Here is a 19168-nt window from a genome sequence, read left to right as displayed (position 1 = left end):
CTGGTTTTAAATTCCTCGACTTCATCGGGCATCTAGACCATAATTCTGCACTGGATTACATTGGAAAAAAAGTAAGACCCTCTTTCTGATCTGCTGTAATTTTTTCTCTTCTTTCCTGATTTGCAAACTCTGGAAAAACCAAGATCTACATCATCTTTCAAGCTTGGCTTCTAATTCCTGATTCCTCGCAACACCAGCCCAACATTTTCTGCTCTGGACTACACTGGCTATACCATAAGACTCTCTCACTTATTGATTCCCTACGAAATTTAAAGTATCTCGGGTCAGTCCACTGCCCTACCCCCATCACTTCATTGATTGGGGGAAAAGATGGAGCATTAGGGAGAGTTGGTGACGCTCGGGGAAGGGAAGGGAAGGATGGGAATAGGAAAAGCGGGAAGAAACGGATCTGAATAATTCAGGAGAGCGGGGTAGGGGGAAAGCAACACATCCTGGTGGCTCCTCTATGTTCACGTCCCACCTGTCGTTGTGCTGAGAGAGAGAGTGAGAGAGAGAGGAAAATATAATAGTGACGAGATGGCTAGCGCCAGTGGTTCGAAGGCAGAATTTATCATCGGTGGAAAATACAAACTGGTCAGGAAAATCTGCAGTGGCTCGTTTGGCGATACCTATCTGGCGATTAATTCACCAACCGGGAGGAGGTAGCAGTGAAATTGGAAATCATGGAACGCGAGGCATCCTCAGCTTCTCTACGAGAGCAAACTGTACAAGGTCTTACAGGGAGGAGTCAGCATCCCTCACATCTGAGGCAATTTAGTATCAGGACTGTATGTCCTAGGCCCACACAGCAGAGCCTGCTCTCCAATCATCTCGGACCCCCTTGCCACAGGACCAAGGTCTTGCTCTGTGAAGCCCGTGTAGTAGCTGGTGTGTAACACCATCCTACATTAAAAGAACTCACGCACATGTATCTTCCACCCCCTTAAAATGAAGTTTGGGATTTGAAACGTAAGGACCTTTATGGACAACCACAACTGCGATAGGCTAGAATGGCATACTGCTATTACTGCCTAGCAGCTCAGAAGCTTTGAGTGACATCGCCACCCTAAATGAGGCCCAGCAGGCAGGGGAAGACCAGCTGAAGTAACAAGGTGGCAGTTACACCTTCTTCTGGAAAGGTAAACCAGTAGAGGATAACCGTCTCCATGGGGTTGGCTTCACCATTAAAAACGAACTAGTTGGCCATCTCAAAGACGCCCCTTGCAAGACAACTGAGTGCCTCATGACTCCTTGGCTCACCCTAGCCCAGAACCAATGCTCTACAGTCCTCAGCGTGTATGCCTCAGTGGTTGCTACAGATAAGTCCAAAGAGGAATTTTATCCCAGCCTCAAACAATCCCTGGCCCGAGTCCCAGCGGGCGATAAGCTGATCATCCTTGGCAACTTCAATGCCAGAGCTGGTAAGGATACAGGCCTCTGGGAAGATTAATTGGCAGAGCGGGGGCAGAGAAATCCAACACCAACGGTACCCTGCCCCTGACAAAATGCCGAGGACAAGACCTCGTCATAACCAACACCTTGTTCCGTCAGAGAGACAAGTACAAAGCCTCATGGCAACACCCTTGCTTCAAGCACAGGCATCTGCTCGATGTCAGTATTCGAGTGAGGATGTACATATCACCCGCACCATGATAAAGCCAACGACTGCTGGATGGACCACCACCTAATTCGCCTGTCATCAACATCAATGTAGCCCCAAATCATGCAACAACAATGGAAACAATGCTGCAGAAAAATCATCACTGAGGCACTCAAGGACCCTGATAAGAAAGCCCTATTCACCCAGCAACTCACTGCCAACCTGCTGACTCCCAGTGACCCAGAGTCAGTATCCACAGTGCCTGGTCTGCCCTCAAGGCCTCCATCATCAGCACCTGCGAAGAGACGCTTGGTCACTCGACCAGGAAACATCAAGACTGGTTCAATGAGATCCAGCGGTGGATCTAACAGTTAGCCAACAACCATGGCTTAGGAGGTTTCCTTAGCTCAGTCAAGGCCACCCACGGCCCAAGCACCCAAGGCCCCACTCCATTGCTGGCCAAGAACAGAGAGGCACTCATCAAGGACTGAGAGGTAGTCAGCGCCTGCTGGAAGGAGCACTTTGAAGATCTTCTTAACAGAGACTCAGGGCAGAATTTTGCCCTTGGTGGGCGGGCTCGGTGGGGGTAGTCGGCAAGCACCGCACCGCAATTTCACACTGGCGGGCCATTTAAGGCCCACCCAGCATGAAACGTGAGCGGCAGCGTTCAGCACTGCCTGTGCAGGGGGGAGGAGGGCGAGCAGGCCGAGTGCAAACTTCTCATATGCGCGCAAGTGAGCACTTCATGATCTCCCTGAGGCACAGAGCTGCCTCAGGGAGATGAAGAGATATAAAAAAAAAATAAAGAAAATAAAAATGTAATAAAATATGTCCCTCATGAGCAGGGGCATGTTCTTAATTCAATTATTAAACTTTTTATTTTATTTTTATTTGCTTTTGGAAATCTCATCCCGCCCATGGATGAGGTTTCCAAAAAAAAATGCAAAGGCCGCTTGACCTTTTCGCCTGCTTGCCAACCATTAGGTTGGACGGGCAGTGAAAAAATGTAGCTTAATTGATTATTTAATGGCCTTAACAGGCCGTTTAATTTTCAGCGGATGCGCTGCTGGCTCCAGTGCGTGCCCGCTGACCGAGCTATTGCGCGAGTACGCATTAACGTCGGCACGCTCGGCTGATGTCAATGCGTGTCATTTCATGCTCAAGCGGGTCGGGCATGTGCCTGACTGCCAAGTGAAAATTTCTGCCCTCTGTCTTCAATGTGTGTCCTTGACTACTTCCCGTAGCATGCTACCCACCACCATCTCAGCACAACCCCAATCCAACACGAGGTAAAAAAGGCTGCTCAACATCTAAAGGGCAATAAGGCATCAGGAGTAGATGGAATCCTCGCTGACTCACTAAAGCAGGGAGGAGAAGCACTATGGCGCGAATACATGGCCTCATCTCCCTTATCTGGAAGGAGGAGAGCATGCCAAGAGATCTCAGAGATGCTGTAATCGTGACCCCCTTCAAGAAAGCTGACAAGTCTGACTGCAGTAACTATGGAGGAATCTCCCTGCTGTTGGCCACAGGGAAGGTCATCACAAGAATCCTTCTCAATCGCCTTCTCCCTGTGGTTGAAGAGCTCCTCCCAGAGTCACAACGTGGATTCCACCCACTAAGGGGAACAACAGACATGATTTCCACTATGCAGCAACTGCAAGAGAAATGCAGGGAACAGCACAAACCCATGTACATAGCCTTCTTTGACCTCACAAAAGTCTTCGACCCCGTCAACCACAAAGGATTATGGAGCATCCTTCTCTGTTTCAGCTGCCCCCAGAAGTTTGTCACTACCCTCCGCCTGCTTCATGATAACATGCAAGTCGTGATTCTGACTAACAGATCCACCACAGACCCAATCCATATTCAGACTGGGGTCAAGCAAGGCTGTGTCATCACACTGACGCTCTTCTCGATCTTCCTTGTCTCAATGCTCCATCTCACCCTCAGTAAGCTCCCCGCTGGAGTGGAGCTAAACTACAGAACAAGTGGGAACCTGTTCAAACTCCACTGCCTGCAGGCCAGATGCAAGGTCATCCCATCCTCTGTCCTTGAACTACTGTATACAGACCATGCTTGCATCTGCGCACACTCGGAGGCTGAGCTCCATGTGATCATCAGCATCTTCACTGCGGCATATGAGGGTATGGGCTTTACACTAAACATCTGTAAGACAAAACTCCTCTACCAATTCCACCCCCGCCCCCCCACCCCGTTATCAAAAACCATCATGACCCCTTGGACAACGTGAACCACTTTCCTTACTTTGGAAGCCTAGTTAACAAGGGCGGATATCGACAACAAGGCTCAACACTGCCTTCAGTGTGCCTGCGCAGCCTTCAGCCACCTGAGGAAGAGAGTGTTTGAAGACCAGGACCTCAAACCCAGCACCAAGCTCACGGTCTACAGAGCAGTTGTGATACCCGCCCTCCTATATAGCTCAGAGACCTGGACTATGTACAGCAAGCACCTAAAAACTCTGGAGAAGTACCACCAGTGCCGCCTCCACAAGATCCTGCATATCCATTGGCAGGATAGGTGCACCAACGTCAGTGTTCTCACTCAGGCCAACATCCTCAGTATTGAAGCACTGACCACACTCGATCGGCTCCGCTGGGCGGGCCACATCGCCCACGTGCTTGACATGAGATTCCTGAAACAAGCGCTCTACTCAGAGTTTTGACACGGCAAGCGAGCTTCAGGAGAGCAGAGGAAACGCTTCAAGGACACCCTCAAAGTCTCCTTGAAAAAGTGCAACACCCCCACCGACATCTGGGAATCCCTGGTCCAAGATCGCCCCCAAGTAGAGGGAAAGCATCAGGGAAGGAGCTGAACACCTCGGGTCTCATCACCAAGGACTAGCTGAAGCCAAGCATCGACAGCGAAAGGAGCATGTGGCAATCCAGGCATCCCACCCACCGTTTCCCCTACCACCATCTGCCCCACCTGTGAGAGAGACTGTAGGTAATGCATTGGACTCCTCAGTCACCTGAGAACTCATTTTTAGTGTGGATGCAAGTCATCCTCGACCCCAAAGGACAGCCTGAGAGAGAGAGATTGAAGTAATAAGTTCAAATTAGGCCACTAATCACACTGCTACACTAAACTGTTGTGGATGACCGTAAAGGATGGCCTGTGTTCACATCTTCAAGCACTGGATGTTGTGATCAGATAGTGAGCCTACAACTCATAATATTCAACATTCATATGCATGTGTCTCATAATGTCAAACCAGTTCCATCAGAAACATTGTTTTCAAACAGTGCCACAAAACTCCTAATAGATAGATGCAGGATCACAAATTGCCAATGGTCAACAAAAAACACTTTTTGGAGCAGTTTTTGGCTTTATAGGAATAGGCTGTCCTAACGAAATGCAATGATTTCTACACTTCTCCAGTCCACTATTATAACTACGTTCAGAGGCAGTGTGCAATGAATTGACGATCATGAAATTTGGAATCACTTCAAAATAGAAGATCCAATGTAAAACAGAATTTCTCTGGAAACTTTAAACCACAAGAATAAATGCCAGATCACATCCAGACATTCTTAATCCTGATTAAATTTCAGAGATTTTTTTTGAAACCAGAATAAAGGCAAAACATTAATGCTTCCCTTTACAGATGCGACAAAGAGATATTTGTCTACTACTTTCATTGATGTGCATCGCGAGCCCAAAGCTAATAAGCACAGATTAAATTGTTGCTGGTAGGAAAATGAGACGCCAGTGGAGTGGCTCTATTCTTATCACTCCTGCACTGAATAGAAACATGGAACAAAGTGCTCTAAAGAATTTAAATGGATAAGGGAGAGTACCAGCCAAAGTTCAAGCTGACCAAATTACCTCAGAATGAGTATCTTTCACTTGTGTTCAAAACAAACAAAATGAAAACAAACACACAACCTCACAAGAAGAAATAATATTTTGGAAACCACGCTCAGTAATGGGTCTTGTATGCTCAATGCTATAACTCGGTATTATTTATTTCTCGGTTTATCTTGCCTTTTCTATTCTCCTTTTAACCTTGATGGGATGCTGCACTCTAGGTTATTGCCTTTTAACTTGCTGGTTCAGTAACAGAATTGTAACATTATGCACCAAATACCTTCAAGTTTAAATGAAAGCTCCTAATAGGTTTGGATTAAAAGTTCCCTGATCCATCTGAGACCGTCTGAGCTACAAGCAGACATTCAAAAGCAAATCTCCTGATTGCACTGTTCCATTACCCGACCTGCATCAGTTTAATTAGGACTCTTTCCTACAACACAGAGTTGATGCAGTTGATCTGGGATGCCTTCCCCTAGAAAGAAAGAAAGAATGGACACTGGTAGAATTTCCCTGTTCTTCTTCCAACTCTACATCCGCCTGAGAAGCCAGATGGAACCTCAGTTAAATGCAGTGCTGATGAAACATTGAAAGTGCCTGCCTGGACAATGTGCTAAGTCCCTGTAGTAAGTCTTGAACCCACGACCTTCTCATTCAGAGGCGAGTGTTACTTACCGAGCCAAGGTTGACGCACAAAATCCTGAATCAATGCTTAAGTTAGCTGATCTCAGGTGGGAAGGTACCACCAAAACAAGAATGTAAAGTAAGTCAGGATTGCTTTATATTCTTAGAACCTGGGCAACATGGCAAGGTAGCGTTCATTGCTCATTTCAAGTTGCCCTAAGGCAATTTAGTTAACCACATAGTGTAGCGACTGGAGTCACATGTAGGCTGGGCCAGCTACGGAAGGCAGGTTCCAGAAGACGATTAGTGACCTACTTGGGTTTTTACAATAATCTTGGAACATTCATTATTACTTTTCTGGATTCACACCGAATTCAAATTCGCAACTTTCTATGATGAGCTGAAAACCTCTGGGTTTCTAGATCTGCAGCATAAACACTCGGCTACCATAGTCTATGTGGCGTGACTTTGAATGGTCCGGAAAATTATATCATGAGATCGGGACCACTGAAAACCTTTGCAAACTTGGACAGGTCTATGAAGCTCAGTTTGAAAACCATAGAGCTCTATAATGGGACTGCACTTTGTTTGAACACTACTTACCACGTGACAATATATACTGATCGTAGGACTAGGCAGCCGACTAGAAAGCCATACATGACCTGCAAAAGAGGAAAGGAAAGGAAACGTTGAGCACAAATGGACAAGTTCCTCTGAAAAACTGAATGACTTTACAACCATTATTACATTAGCGCATGGGAACAAATAAACATGCCTTTCCATTCATCAATTTAAATAAACATTTAAAACATCATATTTCTGTTGATATTACATATCGTATTAGCCATATCTGAATCTGTTTGGCTGGAAGGAAGAAGCTTCAAACTTTACACTTTTCACCACTATTACAGATTACACAATGACACTTATTGCTATATCAAGTTTGTCTTGGCAGAGAACACTTGCTCTGCTTTAGAATTGTAATGCACCACCTAAGAAATTTTAGCTTGTGGTTAGAATTCAAAAGGTAGATCATTGAACGAAGCAAGTGATTCAGAGTGCAGTACCACAAAAAAACCACTTAGCGCCTGAAGGTTTAAAATGTTATGGCCACACCTTGACTTTTTCACTTTCTGAATACAGCCCTTACTGAGAGTGTAAAATTTAGCCTCATGTACCATTCTCCAAGTGAATGCAGAGTCTCTCCAGATGTTCTTTGAGGGGGAGCTTTTCAGTTTAACTTCCATTTTAAATTATGGAAATGACTGTGAAATCCCTTCCATGTTCACATATACTACCCACAGTTCATTACGCATTTACAGGGAGGCGGTGGCATAGTGGTATCGTCACTGGACTGGTATTGGCAGATGCTGGCATTTGAATTCAATAAAAATTTGGAATAAAAAAGTCTGATGATGACCACAAAGCCATTGCCGATTGTTGTAAAAACCCATCTGGTTCACTAATGTCCTTCAGGGAAGGAAATCTGTCGTCCTTACCTGGTCTGGCCTACATGTGACTCTAGATCCACAGTAATGTGGTTGACTCCAAAATGGTCTCTGAACAAGGACAATTAGGGATGGGAACTAAATGCTGGCCTAGCCAGCGACATCCACATCCCCTGAATGAATTTTTAAAAGTGATCCTGCATCATTCTAAACATTTGTTTAGTTCAGGCAACAGAAATGCAGATTTCTTTTGGATCATAAAGGCAGCCCTGAAAACCAATTTATCCACTTATAAATTAGTAGCCCCACCAGCTGGGAAAGGCCAGTTGCAGATTTCACTGATACAAATTAGAAGACTCATGCTAAGATTTGATGCTACAAGTGGAAGGTCACTGTGGTCTTGATAGCCTAGTAGGTAAAGGCATTGTCAAGTCTTGTACAGTCATACAGACTGGTTGACTGACATTAGATTTGTAATCTGTAAAATATGATCTTAGCCCAGGGCGGTATAGAGCTCAACAACTGGTCCTAGTTAACACTCCCCTAACAACAGCTGGGGCAATGGCAGTGGTGGTGGTTTTGGAGAGGGGGGGGGGGTTAAAATTAGTCATGAATCCCAAACTTGAAGAAACAGAGGAAATTTTTGTCATGAGATTCCTGCCTAACAAATTCCACCGCCTTGAGGAAGGAAAAAGAAGAAAAAAGGGATATGCAAAGAGTTTGTGGACAACCATAGAATGCAGTAACAAAACTGAGTGGTCAGGTTACAGTGGGGCTCATGCCCAGTATATGGCAAAATTAATGATCAATTGCTCAACAAAGGTGCCATGTAAACATCCACATAAACGATAAAAGAAGTGCTCCAGAGAGTAATCCATTGTCCTCCGACTATCCTGCTTATTGAAATGTTCCTTTATGTAACATCACAAATCATGAGGATTTTCATTTTGGAAATGAAGATTAGCCAAATAAAGTCTACACCCACACATCTACAAAAGGTTCAGTATTAAGTCTTTGCAGCCTCATGATAGTCACAAATGGTACTTCTCAGTAAGCAGTGTGGGAGAGCCAGACTTCGTCCAACTGTGGTCTGAATTAAAGAGGTAATGGCAATGTTGAGCCTCAGTTTTAAATCTTGTAGAAGCAACTATTTATGAGATACAGGTGTAGAAAACAGTGCAATTAATCTAGATTTTAATTCAGGCAGAGGGAGTATGCAAATTGGAATACTTGGAACTTAAGAAAAGCAAAAATATTGAGATTGTTTGGAGGGTAGGTGTAATAGATGAAAAACCATCATGGTTATTTCGGGAGGTCATTGTGTATGCATTACGAAACCATTATTCAGTTAATAAGCTTATTGATGTGACACTAAAATAGTTCTGCATCTTGTAGAGTAGGATTTATTAGGATATTGGTATGCATATAAAATGTGGAAAATTCCACTTAAGCTTTTATTGCTGAGCCAAAATACTCCAGAAGCACTTCAATTGGCTTCTACCAGTAGTAAGACCTGCAACCATAACTCCTCCACCTTATATTTTGTGGACCTTAGTGTCATTGTTACTGATAAACAAGTTACATGAAGCAGCTCACTACTGTGACCATACCCAGAGATGCTTCTTTCCCCTCCTCCCTTGGATCTATACAGCTCCATGCCAAACCTAGCAATTAAAATGTCAAATACTGCCAACACCTTATGGAAGAATGAACACATTTTTTATCTGATTGTATCTGTGAAAGAGTTTTGCTTCCAGAGTTTTGAATGCTGTGATCTCCCTTTGCTGCAGCATCCAAGTTCTGATTAATTATTTCTGTCCACTCTGACATGTGGTGGGCTGCTGGGAAAATGTTGGGGGGCTGAGTGGGACGGCAAATCTGGGAGACTCCTAAGGCTTACTGCCAGGCACTTTCAAGCAGAATAGCATCTGACTAGTTAGAAGAGCTTGCTTACAATCTAGATGGCTCCCAGGTACAGAACTATTTTATTCCAATGTAGAGGTTTAATATACCTTCAGGTAAAATCCATTATGAGGATGTTTGCATTTTTATCCCCTTTCCCAATGTTAACACCTCTACTTGTTAAGATGCTAACTCTTAAAAGGATTTTGTTCCATTGATGCTACTAGCTCTGTAGGACCTGCCCCACCTCACCATGTGCCCTCTCACTCCTCCCAAAAAAAAACCCCAGAGCTTAATTCCAATGATTGTTCATGTAGGTTCCCAGCAGGAGTCATGGGGTAGTGATCCAAAACTAAAGCTCTGGATAATTTCTTCACCCCACCCTACCCGACCCAAAGGTTCACTAAAGACAACTGCAACATCACAATTGCAGCTCTGATTCAAATCAACTAGCTTAGGACAGACCAAGGAGTGAAGACTTTCAGAAATATATTAGCACCCAGCTCTTCATGTTCATTGTAAATAGAATCAGAATCTCAGGACAAAGGACAAAAATTCCACGATGGCAGGTTTCCTTCCCTACAGGACATTTCTGAACAGGTTGGGTTTTTACAACAATCCGACAACTTTATGGTCACCTTTCACAATACCAGTTTTATTTTATTTCAAGATTTTAAAAATTGGATTCAAATTCTCAAATTGCCATGGTGGCATTTGAACGCTCATTCTCTGGATTACTAGCCTTGCATCATCCCTACTACAGCATCGTGCTCCTTCAATGTTTCTGTACTTAGGGCTATTCAAGGGATGCTTCAAACATGGAAGATAGAATCTCACTAACATTATTGCCACCTTGTTGCAAGTTTATGATTTATCATAGGCCTGGGTTCCTCAATAGAGTAAAGCATGACATTTCCATGGCTCAGATGGTTTACTTTTCATGGCCTCTCCAAATCCGAAAAACGAAACTTGGTTTAATTTTGTTTTATTCATTCGCAGGATGGTGGACGTCACTGGCTAGGCCAGCATTGATTGTCCATCCCTAATTGCTCTTGAGGTGGTGGTGAGCTGCCTTCCTGAACCACTGCAGTCCATGTGGTGTGGGTGCACCCTGAGTGCTGTTAGGGTGGGAGTTCCAGGATTTTGACCCAGTGACTGTGAAGGAATGGCTAAATATTTCCAAGTCAGTGCAGTGAGTGGCTTGAAGGGGTACTTCCAGGTGGTGGTGTTCCCAAGTGTTCTGCTGCCTTTATCCTTCTAGGTGGTAGTGGTTGTGGGTTTGGAAGGTGCTGTCTATGGATCCTTGGTGAATTCCTGCAGTTCATCTTGTAGATGGTACACACTGTTACAGCTGTGCATTGGTGGTGGAGGGAGTGAATGTTTGTGGATGTGGTGTCAATCAAGCAGGCTGCTTTGTCCTGGATGGTGTCAAGCTTCTTGAGTGTTCTGGGAGCTGTACTCATCCAGGCAAGTGGGGAGTATGCATCACACTCCTGACTTGTGCCTTGTAGATGGTGGACAGGCTTTGGAGAGTCAGGAGGTGAGTTACTCATAACAGGATTCCTAGCCTCTGACCTGCTCTTGTAGCCACAATATTTATATGGCTACTCCAGTTCAGTTTCTGAGCAATGGTAATCCCCAGGATGTTGAAAGTGGAGGATTCATTGATGGTAATGCCATTGAATGTCATGGAGCAATGGTTAGATTGTCTCTTGTTGGAGATGGTCATCGCCTGACACTTGTGTGGCGCGAATGTTACTTGCCACTTGTCAGCCCAAGCCGGGATATTGTCCAGCTCCCGCTGCATTTGGGTGTGGACTGCTTCAGTATTTCAGGAGACACGAATGGTACTGAACATTGTGCAATCATCAGCAAACATCCTCACTTCTGACCTATCATGTAGAGTGAATTGAATTGACCAGACAATGGCATCTGTGATGCTGGGAACCTCCAGAGGAGGACAAGATGGATCAACCACTTGGCACTGCTGGCTGAAGACTGTAGCAAATGCTTCAGCCTTATCTTTTGCACTGATATGCTGGACTTCCCCCATCAATGAGGATGGGAATATTTGTGGATGGGGATACTCATGGATGCCCAGTCTTGAGTTGCTAGAGCTGTTTGAAATCTATCCCATTTAGCACGGTGCCACACAACACAATTCAGGGTATCCTCAATGTGAAGGCAGGACTTCGTCTCCACAATAACTGCACAGTGGTCACTCCTACTGATACTGTCATGGATAGCTGCATCTGCAGCAGACAGATTGGGGAGGATGAGGTCAAGTATGCTCTTCCCTCTTGTTGGTTCCCTCACCACCTGCCCCAGTCCCAGTCTAGCAGCTATGTCTTTTAGGACTTGGCCAGTTTGTGGTGTTACTACCTCCCACTCCTGATGATGGACATTGAAATCCCCCACCCAGATTACATTCTGCCCCCATGCCACCCTCAGTGCTTCCTGAGTGCTGTCCGACATGGAGGAGCGCTGATTCATCAGCTGAGGGAGAGTGGTATGTGGTATTCAGTAGGAGGTTCCCTTGCCCACATGTGACCTGATGCCATAGGGTCTGGAGTCAATGTTGAGGACTCCCAGGGCAACTCCCTTTCAACTGTGTACAACTGTGCCGCCACCTCTGCTGGGTCTGTTTTGCCGGTGGGACAGGACATACCGAGGATGGTGATGGTGGAGTCTGGGACAACATCTGTAGGATAGGATTCTGTATGACTATGTCATGCTGTTGCTTGACTACTCTGTGAGACAGCTCTCCCAATTACAGTCATAGAGGTCTGCAGAACAGAAAAAGGCCCTTCAGCCTATCGAGTCTGCACCGGTCAAACAAGTACCTAATTATTCTAATCCCATTTTCCAGCCTTAGGCCCATAGCCTTGTATGCGATGGCATCACAAATGCACATCCAAATACTTCTTAAATGTCATGAGGGTTTCTGCCTCTACCACCCTTTCAGGCAGTGAGTTCCAGATTCCCATCACCCTCTGGGTGAAAAAATTCTTCTCCACATCCCCTCTAAACCTCTTGCCCCTTACTTTAAATCTATACCCCCTGGTTATTGATCCCTCCACCAAGGGGAAAGGTTCCTTCCTGTCTACCCTATCTATGTCCCTCATAATTTTATACACCTCAATCATGTCCCCTCTCAATCTCCTCTGCTCCAGGGGAAATAACCCCAGTCTATCCAATCTCTCTTCATAATTAAAACTCTCCAGCCCAGGCAACATCCTAGTAAATCTCCTCTACACTCTCTCTAGTGCAAACACATCCTTCCTATAATGCAGATTCCAGGACTGCACGCAATACAGTTTTATATAGTTCCAGCATAACCACCCTACTCATATTCTATGCCTTGGCTAATAAAGGCAAGTATCCCTTATGCCTTCTTAACTACCTTATCTACGTGCCCCACTATCTTAAGGGACTGGTGGACATGCACACCACGATCCTTCTGATCCTCGGTACTTCCCAGGGTCCTGCCATTCATTGTGTATTCCCGTGCCTTGTTTGCCCTGCCCAAGTGCATCACCTCACACTTATCCAGATTAAATTCCACTTGCCACTGATCAGCCCATCTGACCAGCCCGTTGATATCCTCCTGTAATCTAAGGCTATCCTCCTCACTATTTACCACCCCACCAATTTTAGTGTCATCTGTGAGCTTACTGATCAACCCTCCTACATTCAAGTCTAAATCGTTTATATATACCGCAAACAGCAAGGGATCCAACACTGATCTCTGTGGAACCCCACTGGACACAGGCATCCAATCACAAAAACACCCCTTGACTATTACCCTCTGCTTCCTGCCACTCAGCCAATTCTGGATCCAATTCGCCAAACTGTCTTGGATCCCATGGGTTCTTACTTTCATTATCAGTCTCCCATATGGGACCTTATCAAAAGTCTTGCTGAAGTCCAAGTAGACTACGTCAAATGCATTGCCCTCATCTGCACAGCTGGTCACCCCTTCAAAAAATTCAATCAAATTGGTCAGACATGACCTCCCCTTAACAAAACCATGCTGACTGTCCTTGATTAATCCCTGCCTCTTCAAGTGTAGATTAATTCTGTCCCTCAGAATTGTTTCCAATAGTATCCCCACCACTGAGGTTAGACTGACTGGCCTGTAGTTCCCTGGATTATCCCTTCTTGAATAACGCTACCACATTGGCTGTCCTCCAGTCCTCTGGCACCTCTCCTGTGGCCAGAGAGGTATTGAAAATTGTCAGCGCCCCTGCTATCTCCTCCCTTGTGTCACTCAACAGCCTGGGATACATTTCATCTGGGCCGAGAGATTCATCTACTTTTAAGCCTGCCAGGCCACTTAGAACCTCCTCTCTTTCTATGCCAATTTCTTTAATTATATCACAGTCCTTCTGCCTGATTTCCATACCCACGTCATCCCTCTCACTTGTGAACATCGACACAAAGTATCCATTTAGAACCCTAGCTACGTCTTCCAGCTTCACACATAAATTACCACTATGGTCCTTAATGGGCCCTACTCTTTCCCTAGTTATCCTCTTGCACTTAACGTACTTGTAAAATAACTTTGGATTTTCCTTTATTTTACCTGCCAATGTTTTTTCATGCCTCCTTTTTGCTCTCCTAATTTCCTTTTTAAGTTCTCCCCCCCCCCCCTACACATTCAATACTCCTCTAGGGCTTCCGCTGTTTTGAGCCCTTGGTATCTGCCATAAGCCTCCCTTTTTCTCTTTATCCAATCCTGTATATCCCTCAACATCCAGGGTTCCCTGGATTTGTTGGTCCCACCCTTTGACTTTATTGGAATATCTTGGCCCTGTACTCTCCCTATTTCCTTCTTGAATGAGTCCCACTGCTCTGATGCAGATTTACCTAAAAATAGCTGCTCCCAGTCCACTGTGGCCAAATCATATCTAATCTTATTAAAATCAACCTTCCCTCAATTTAGAACTCTGATTTCTGGTCCATCCTTGTCTTTTTCCATTACAACCTTGAATCTAACAGAGTTATGATCACTATCTGCATAAAGTTTCCCCACTGATACCTCTACCACTTGCCTGGCTTCATTTCCTAAAATTAAGTCCAGGACTGCCTCTCTGTTATATGTACTTCTATGTACTGGCTTAAAAAGCTCTCCTGGATGCATTTTAAGAATTCTGCTCCTTCTAAACCTATCACACTATGACTAACCCAGTTAATGTTGGGGAAGTTGAAATCCGCCACTATTACTACCCTATTATTTTTACAATTCTCTGAATTCAATTTCGGCACTAGCCCCTAAATGTTAATAAGGAGGACTTTGCAAGTTCGACAGGGCTGAGTTTGGCATTGTCATTTCCGGTGCCTAGGTCGATGCCAATTGGTCCGTCCAGTTTTATTCCTTTTGTGAGACTTTGTAGCGGTTTGATACAACTGATTTGCTTGTTAGGCCATTTCAGAGGGCAGTTAGGCCTGAAGAAGGGTCATACGGACTCGAAACGTCAACTCTGTTTCTCTCTCTGTAGTTGCTGTCAGACCTACTGAGTTTTTCTAGCATTTTCTGCTTTTGTTTTGGTAATATGAAAATGCTGGTAGCCAGTCACTTGCTGCAACACATAACCTGATAGATCATCATGAGTGAAGGACCTTTTAACCCAAGCGTTGGAGATTGTTCAGGTTTCAAGCAAAGAGAGCCTATCTGGGTGGATTGCTCAAATTGAGAAATTTTTAATTTTTAATTCCTCTCTGGCCACGGGGGAGGTGCCGGAGGACTGGAGAATAGCTAATGTGGTTCCGCTATTTAAGAAGGGTTCCAGAGATAAGCCAGGGAACTACAGGTCAGTGAGTCTCATGTCAGTGGTAGGGAAACTATTGGAGAAAGTTCTGAAGGAGGGAATCTATCTCCACTTGGAGAGGCAAAGTTTGATCAGGGATAGTCAGCATGGCTTTGTCAGAGGGAGGTCATGCCTAACAAATTTGATTGAATTTTTTGAGGAGATGACCAGGTGTGTAGATGAGGGCAGTGCAGCTGATGTAGTTTATATGGATTTCAGCAAAGCCTTTGACGAGGTCCCACACAGCAGACTTATAAAGAAAGCAAATGCACATGGGATACAGGGTAATTTGATAAGGTGGATTCAAAATTGGCTTAGTTTAGGAGGCAAAGGGTGATGACAGAAGCATGCATTAGTGACTGGAAGCCAGCGTCCAGTGGCGTACCACAAGGATCTGTGCTTGGTCCCCTATTATTAGTCATTTATATAAACGACATAGATGACTATGTGGGGGGTAGGATTAGTAAGTTTGCGGATGACACAAAGATTGACTGGGTGGTTAACAGTGAGGTTGAGTATCTTGGGCTACAGGAAGATATAGACGGAATGGTCAAATGGGCAGATAAGTGGCAGATGGAATTTAACCCTGAAAAGTGTGAGGTGATACACTTTGGAAGGAGTAATTTGACAAGGAAGTATTCAATGAACAGCATGACGCTAGGAGGTTCTGAGGAACAAAGGGACCTTGGCGTGTGTGTCCATAGATCTCTGAAGGCATAGGGGTAAGTTAGTGGGGCGGTGAAAAACACATATGGGACACTTGCCTTTATCAATTGAGGCATAGATTACAAAGGTAGGGAGGTCATGTTGGAGTTGTACAGAATCTTGGTGAGGCCACAGCTGGAGTACTGAGTGCAGTTCTGGTCGCCACATTATAGGAAGGATGTGATTGCACTGGAGGTGATGCAGAGGAGATTCACCAGCATGTTGCCTGGGATGAAACATATAAGTTATGAAGAGAGGTTGGATAGACTTGGGTTGTTTTTGTTGGAGCAGTGAACACTGAGGGGTGACCTGATCGAGGTGTACAAGATTATGAGGGTCATGGACAGGGTGGATAGGGAGCGGCTGTTCCCCTTAGTTGAAGGGTCAGTCACGAGGGGACATAAGTTCAAGGTGAGGGGCAGGAGGTTTAAGGGAGATGTGAGTCAAAACTTTTTTACCCAGAGGGTGGTGACTGTCTGGAATGCACTGCCTAGGAGGGTGGTGGAGGCAGGTTGCCTCACATCCTTTAAAAAGTGCCAGGATGAGCACTTGGCACATCATAACATTCAAGGCCATGGGCCAAGTGCTGGTAAAGGGATTAGGTAGGTAGGTCAGGTGTTTCTCACATGTCGGTGCAGACTCGATGGGCCGAAGGACCTCTTCTGCACTGTGATTCTGTGATTTTTCAGCTCAACATATGTGTTGTGATCATTGGCAATTACATCACCAGTGCTACGTATTTGTAAAAATATCCCACTTCTTTTTCCAATTTTGAAGGGCTGGAGGCAGTGTGGATCCTGTTTGCAAGGAATTTAGCTAACCAAAGATGAAGGAAAAATGCCAACAATCCACATGGTGCAACGTAGCAGTGTTGCAAATTGTCTTTCTTCCCAGCACAGCTGAAAATGGTTTAGAACAATGGATCAAACATTTGTTAGAAAAACATTTTTTATCGTATTGAGTTCCTCTTTTATATTTTATTTCAAGGTGCTTTCATTCCTGGCCTATGTAAGGTTGCAATGTCCAGTTGTATTGGTTATGCACTGAGATTTGTCTTATGAGGAAAAATGATTTGTGATATAAAACTCGGGGCTGTTGCAATTCTGCATTGCAGTAATATATAATAGCAAATTACTTCACTGAAAGCATTAAAATTTCCAGCAATATTTATAATGAAGGATACACTGACAGATGAAATAGGATGGAAGGATGCTTTTGTGAAGTAGAAACACCCGCATAGGACAGTTGGGCTAGTAGTCTATTTCTGTGATCTGAATTCTATGTAATTAGACAAAAAATGATTTTGCTAACCATTAGCTTAAAATGACAGCTTAATGCTGTTGTTGAATGAAGCTACAGTAGTAGAAGCAAAAACGCTGGAATGATTCAAGGGTAATTGGATGCTGTGATGGAGAAGGGCTATAAATTTCTACATCTTGAGTGCACTGGGTTGGCCAAAGCACTGCTCCCATCTGTATTTCATGATGTATGCATGCTTTGTGGTTACCTCTGGCACTTAAAGTTATTTTGTATTTGTATGATTCTCAGATGGTAAGCTGAACATCATATATCTGCTCCATTGATGATGGTTAAATATGTGTTGCAAAGGGGGAAAGAAAAGCCTTTATTATAGTGACAGTGGCAAAGTTTCAATATAAAGCACTGTGAATTGGAATTTTTCCCTTGTTCAAATTGAGCATTCCAAGGACAGGTTTAGTACAATTGTGTTGTAAATTTCCTCCATTCTACCCCAACGTGGGTAGCAAGGGTTGATGTGGTAACATGGACTATATAACAACATTCACCGAGCCCTTTGGTTCTCATAATGAAGCCTCTGCATGATCCACATTATATGGCAGATCATGGCCGCAATCTGAGCGTGATACAATATTTTGCTTATAAATCACTGAGCGGGTTAACATAATTTTCTCAACATAAACTTCTCAAGGGCAATTAGGGGCAGGCAACAAATGCTGGCTCAAATTCAATGAAAGAATCAAAAAACCCACTGCCAAGAGTATCAAAAGAACATTTCAGATATGGTTGTGAGGAATTGTAGTGCATTGGACTGTGCTGACAATTAAATACACTTCCAGATGGTGGAATAATCATACTTTATTTGGCATCCGCTAGCTTAAAGGGTTCCTTGGTTTAAGCTGGCTAGGTATTGCCTAGTTGGTCAAGAGTGCGGTTACATATTTTAATGGGGTGCAATCTTCATGAAAAAGAACATTGGCCAAACATTTTTGTTTGCAGAGCAATAAGGAACCAAATTCCAGAGAATTGTTTTTGTCATGGTGCTACTGCATTCAAGTGATGTTTTTCACACAGTTGTTGGAATCCTGCGATGAGTAACTCACCTCCTGATTCCCCAAAGCCTGTCCACCATCTACAAAGCACAAGTCAGGAGTGTGATGGAATACTCTCCACTTGCTTGGATGAGTGCAGCTCTAACATCACTCAAGAAGCTCAAAACCATCCAGGACAAAGTAGCCTGCTTGATTGGCGCCCCTTCCACAACCATTCACTTCCTCTACCACCAACAAATGGTAGCAGCAGTACATACCATCTATAAGATGCACTGCAGAAACTCACCAAAGCTTCTTAGGCAGCATCATCCAAACCCACCCCCACTAGAAGGACAAGAACAGCAGATACATGGGAAAACCACCACCGGGATGTAACCCCACCCCCTACAACAGCACTGTGGGTGTACCTACACCAAGGGGACTGCAGCGGTTCAAGAAGGCAGCTCACCACCACCTTCTCAGGGGCAATTAGGGATGGGCAATAAATGCTGGCCTAGCTGGCGGTGACCACATCCCCAAATGAATTTTTTAAAAATTCTCTTATAAATTAGTCAATTAAGTGTCAGACTATTGACCCTGAAGATGGAAGCAGTTAATTTTTTTATTTTTTGGCTGGTGCAGACACAGGCTGATTGGTCTCTTTCTGTGTTAGAACCATAGAAGCACAGAAAAGTTATAACTTCTTTACCTAAGTATCAAACTTGTTTAAATATTTTCCTCCCTCCCTTCCCTTCCCTCTTAAAAGGCACTGGTCTGCTTGTTGGCACACTAGCCCACAATTTCCTCTTGTGCATGTCAGTAGACAGGAAGACCTTGGAGTGATGTGAAGTAGATTGGACTTCATTGAAAAAATATATTCTATTTATTCCTCTTTTGCATATGAAACAGACTGATTTCTTGTTTTACAATTGGCTTCATCTCACCAGCAATTCATTTTCC

General features: G+C 44.4%; 1 protein-coding gene across 1 annotated transcript in view; it reads right to left on the bottom strand.

Annotated features, from left to right (window-relative positions):
• Nucleotides 1–19168, bottom strand: part of acer3 (alkaline ceramidase 3) — a 207849-nt gene that overhangs the window by 19768 nt on the left and 168913 nt on the right. The window contains exon 7 of the mRNA XM_041199204.1: nt 6659–6717. Within this exon, the coding sequence (XP_041055138.1) occupies nt 6659–6717 (59 nt within the window). The remainder of the gene's footprint in view (nt 1–6658; nt 6718–19168) is intronic.

The sequence above is a fragment of the Carcharodon carcharias genome, chromosome 11, assembly GCF_017639515.1.
Source record: "Carcharodon carcharias isolate sCarCar2 chromosome 11, sCarCar2.pri, whole genome shotgun sequence".
NCBI lineage: Eukaryota > Metazoa > Chordata > Chondrichthyes > Lamniformes > Lamnidae > Carcharodon > Carcharodon carcharias.
Note: the sequence above shows the minus strand (reverse complement) of the source record. Positions and strands in the feature narration are given on the sequence as shown.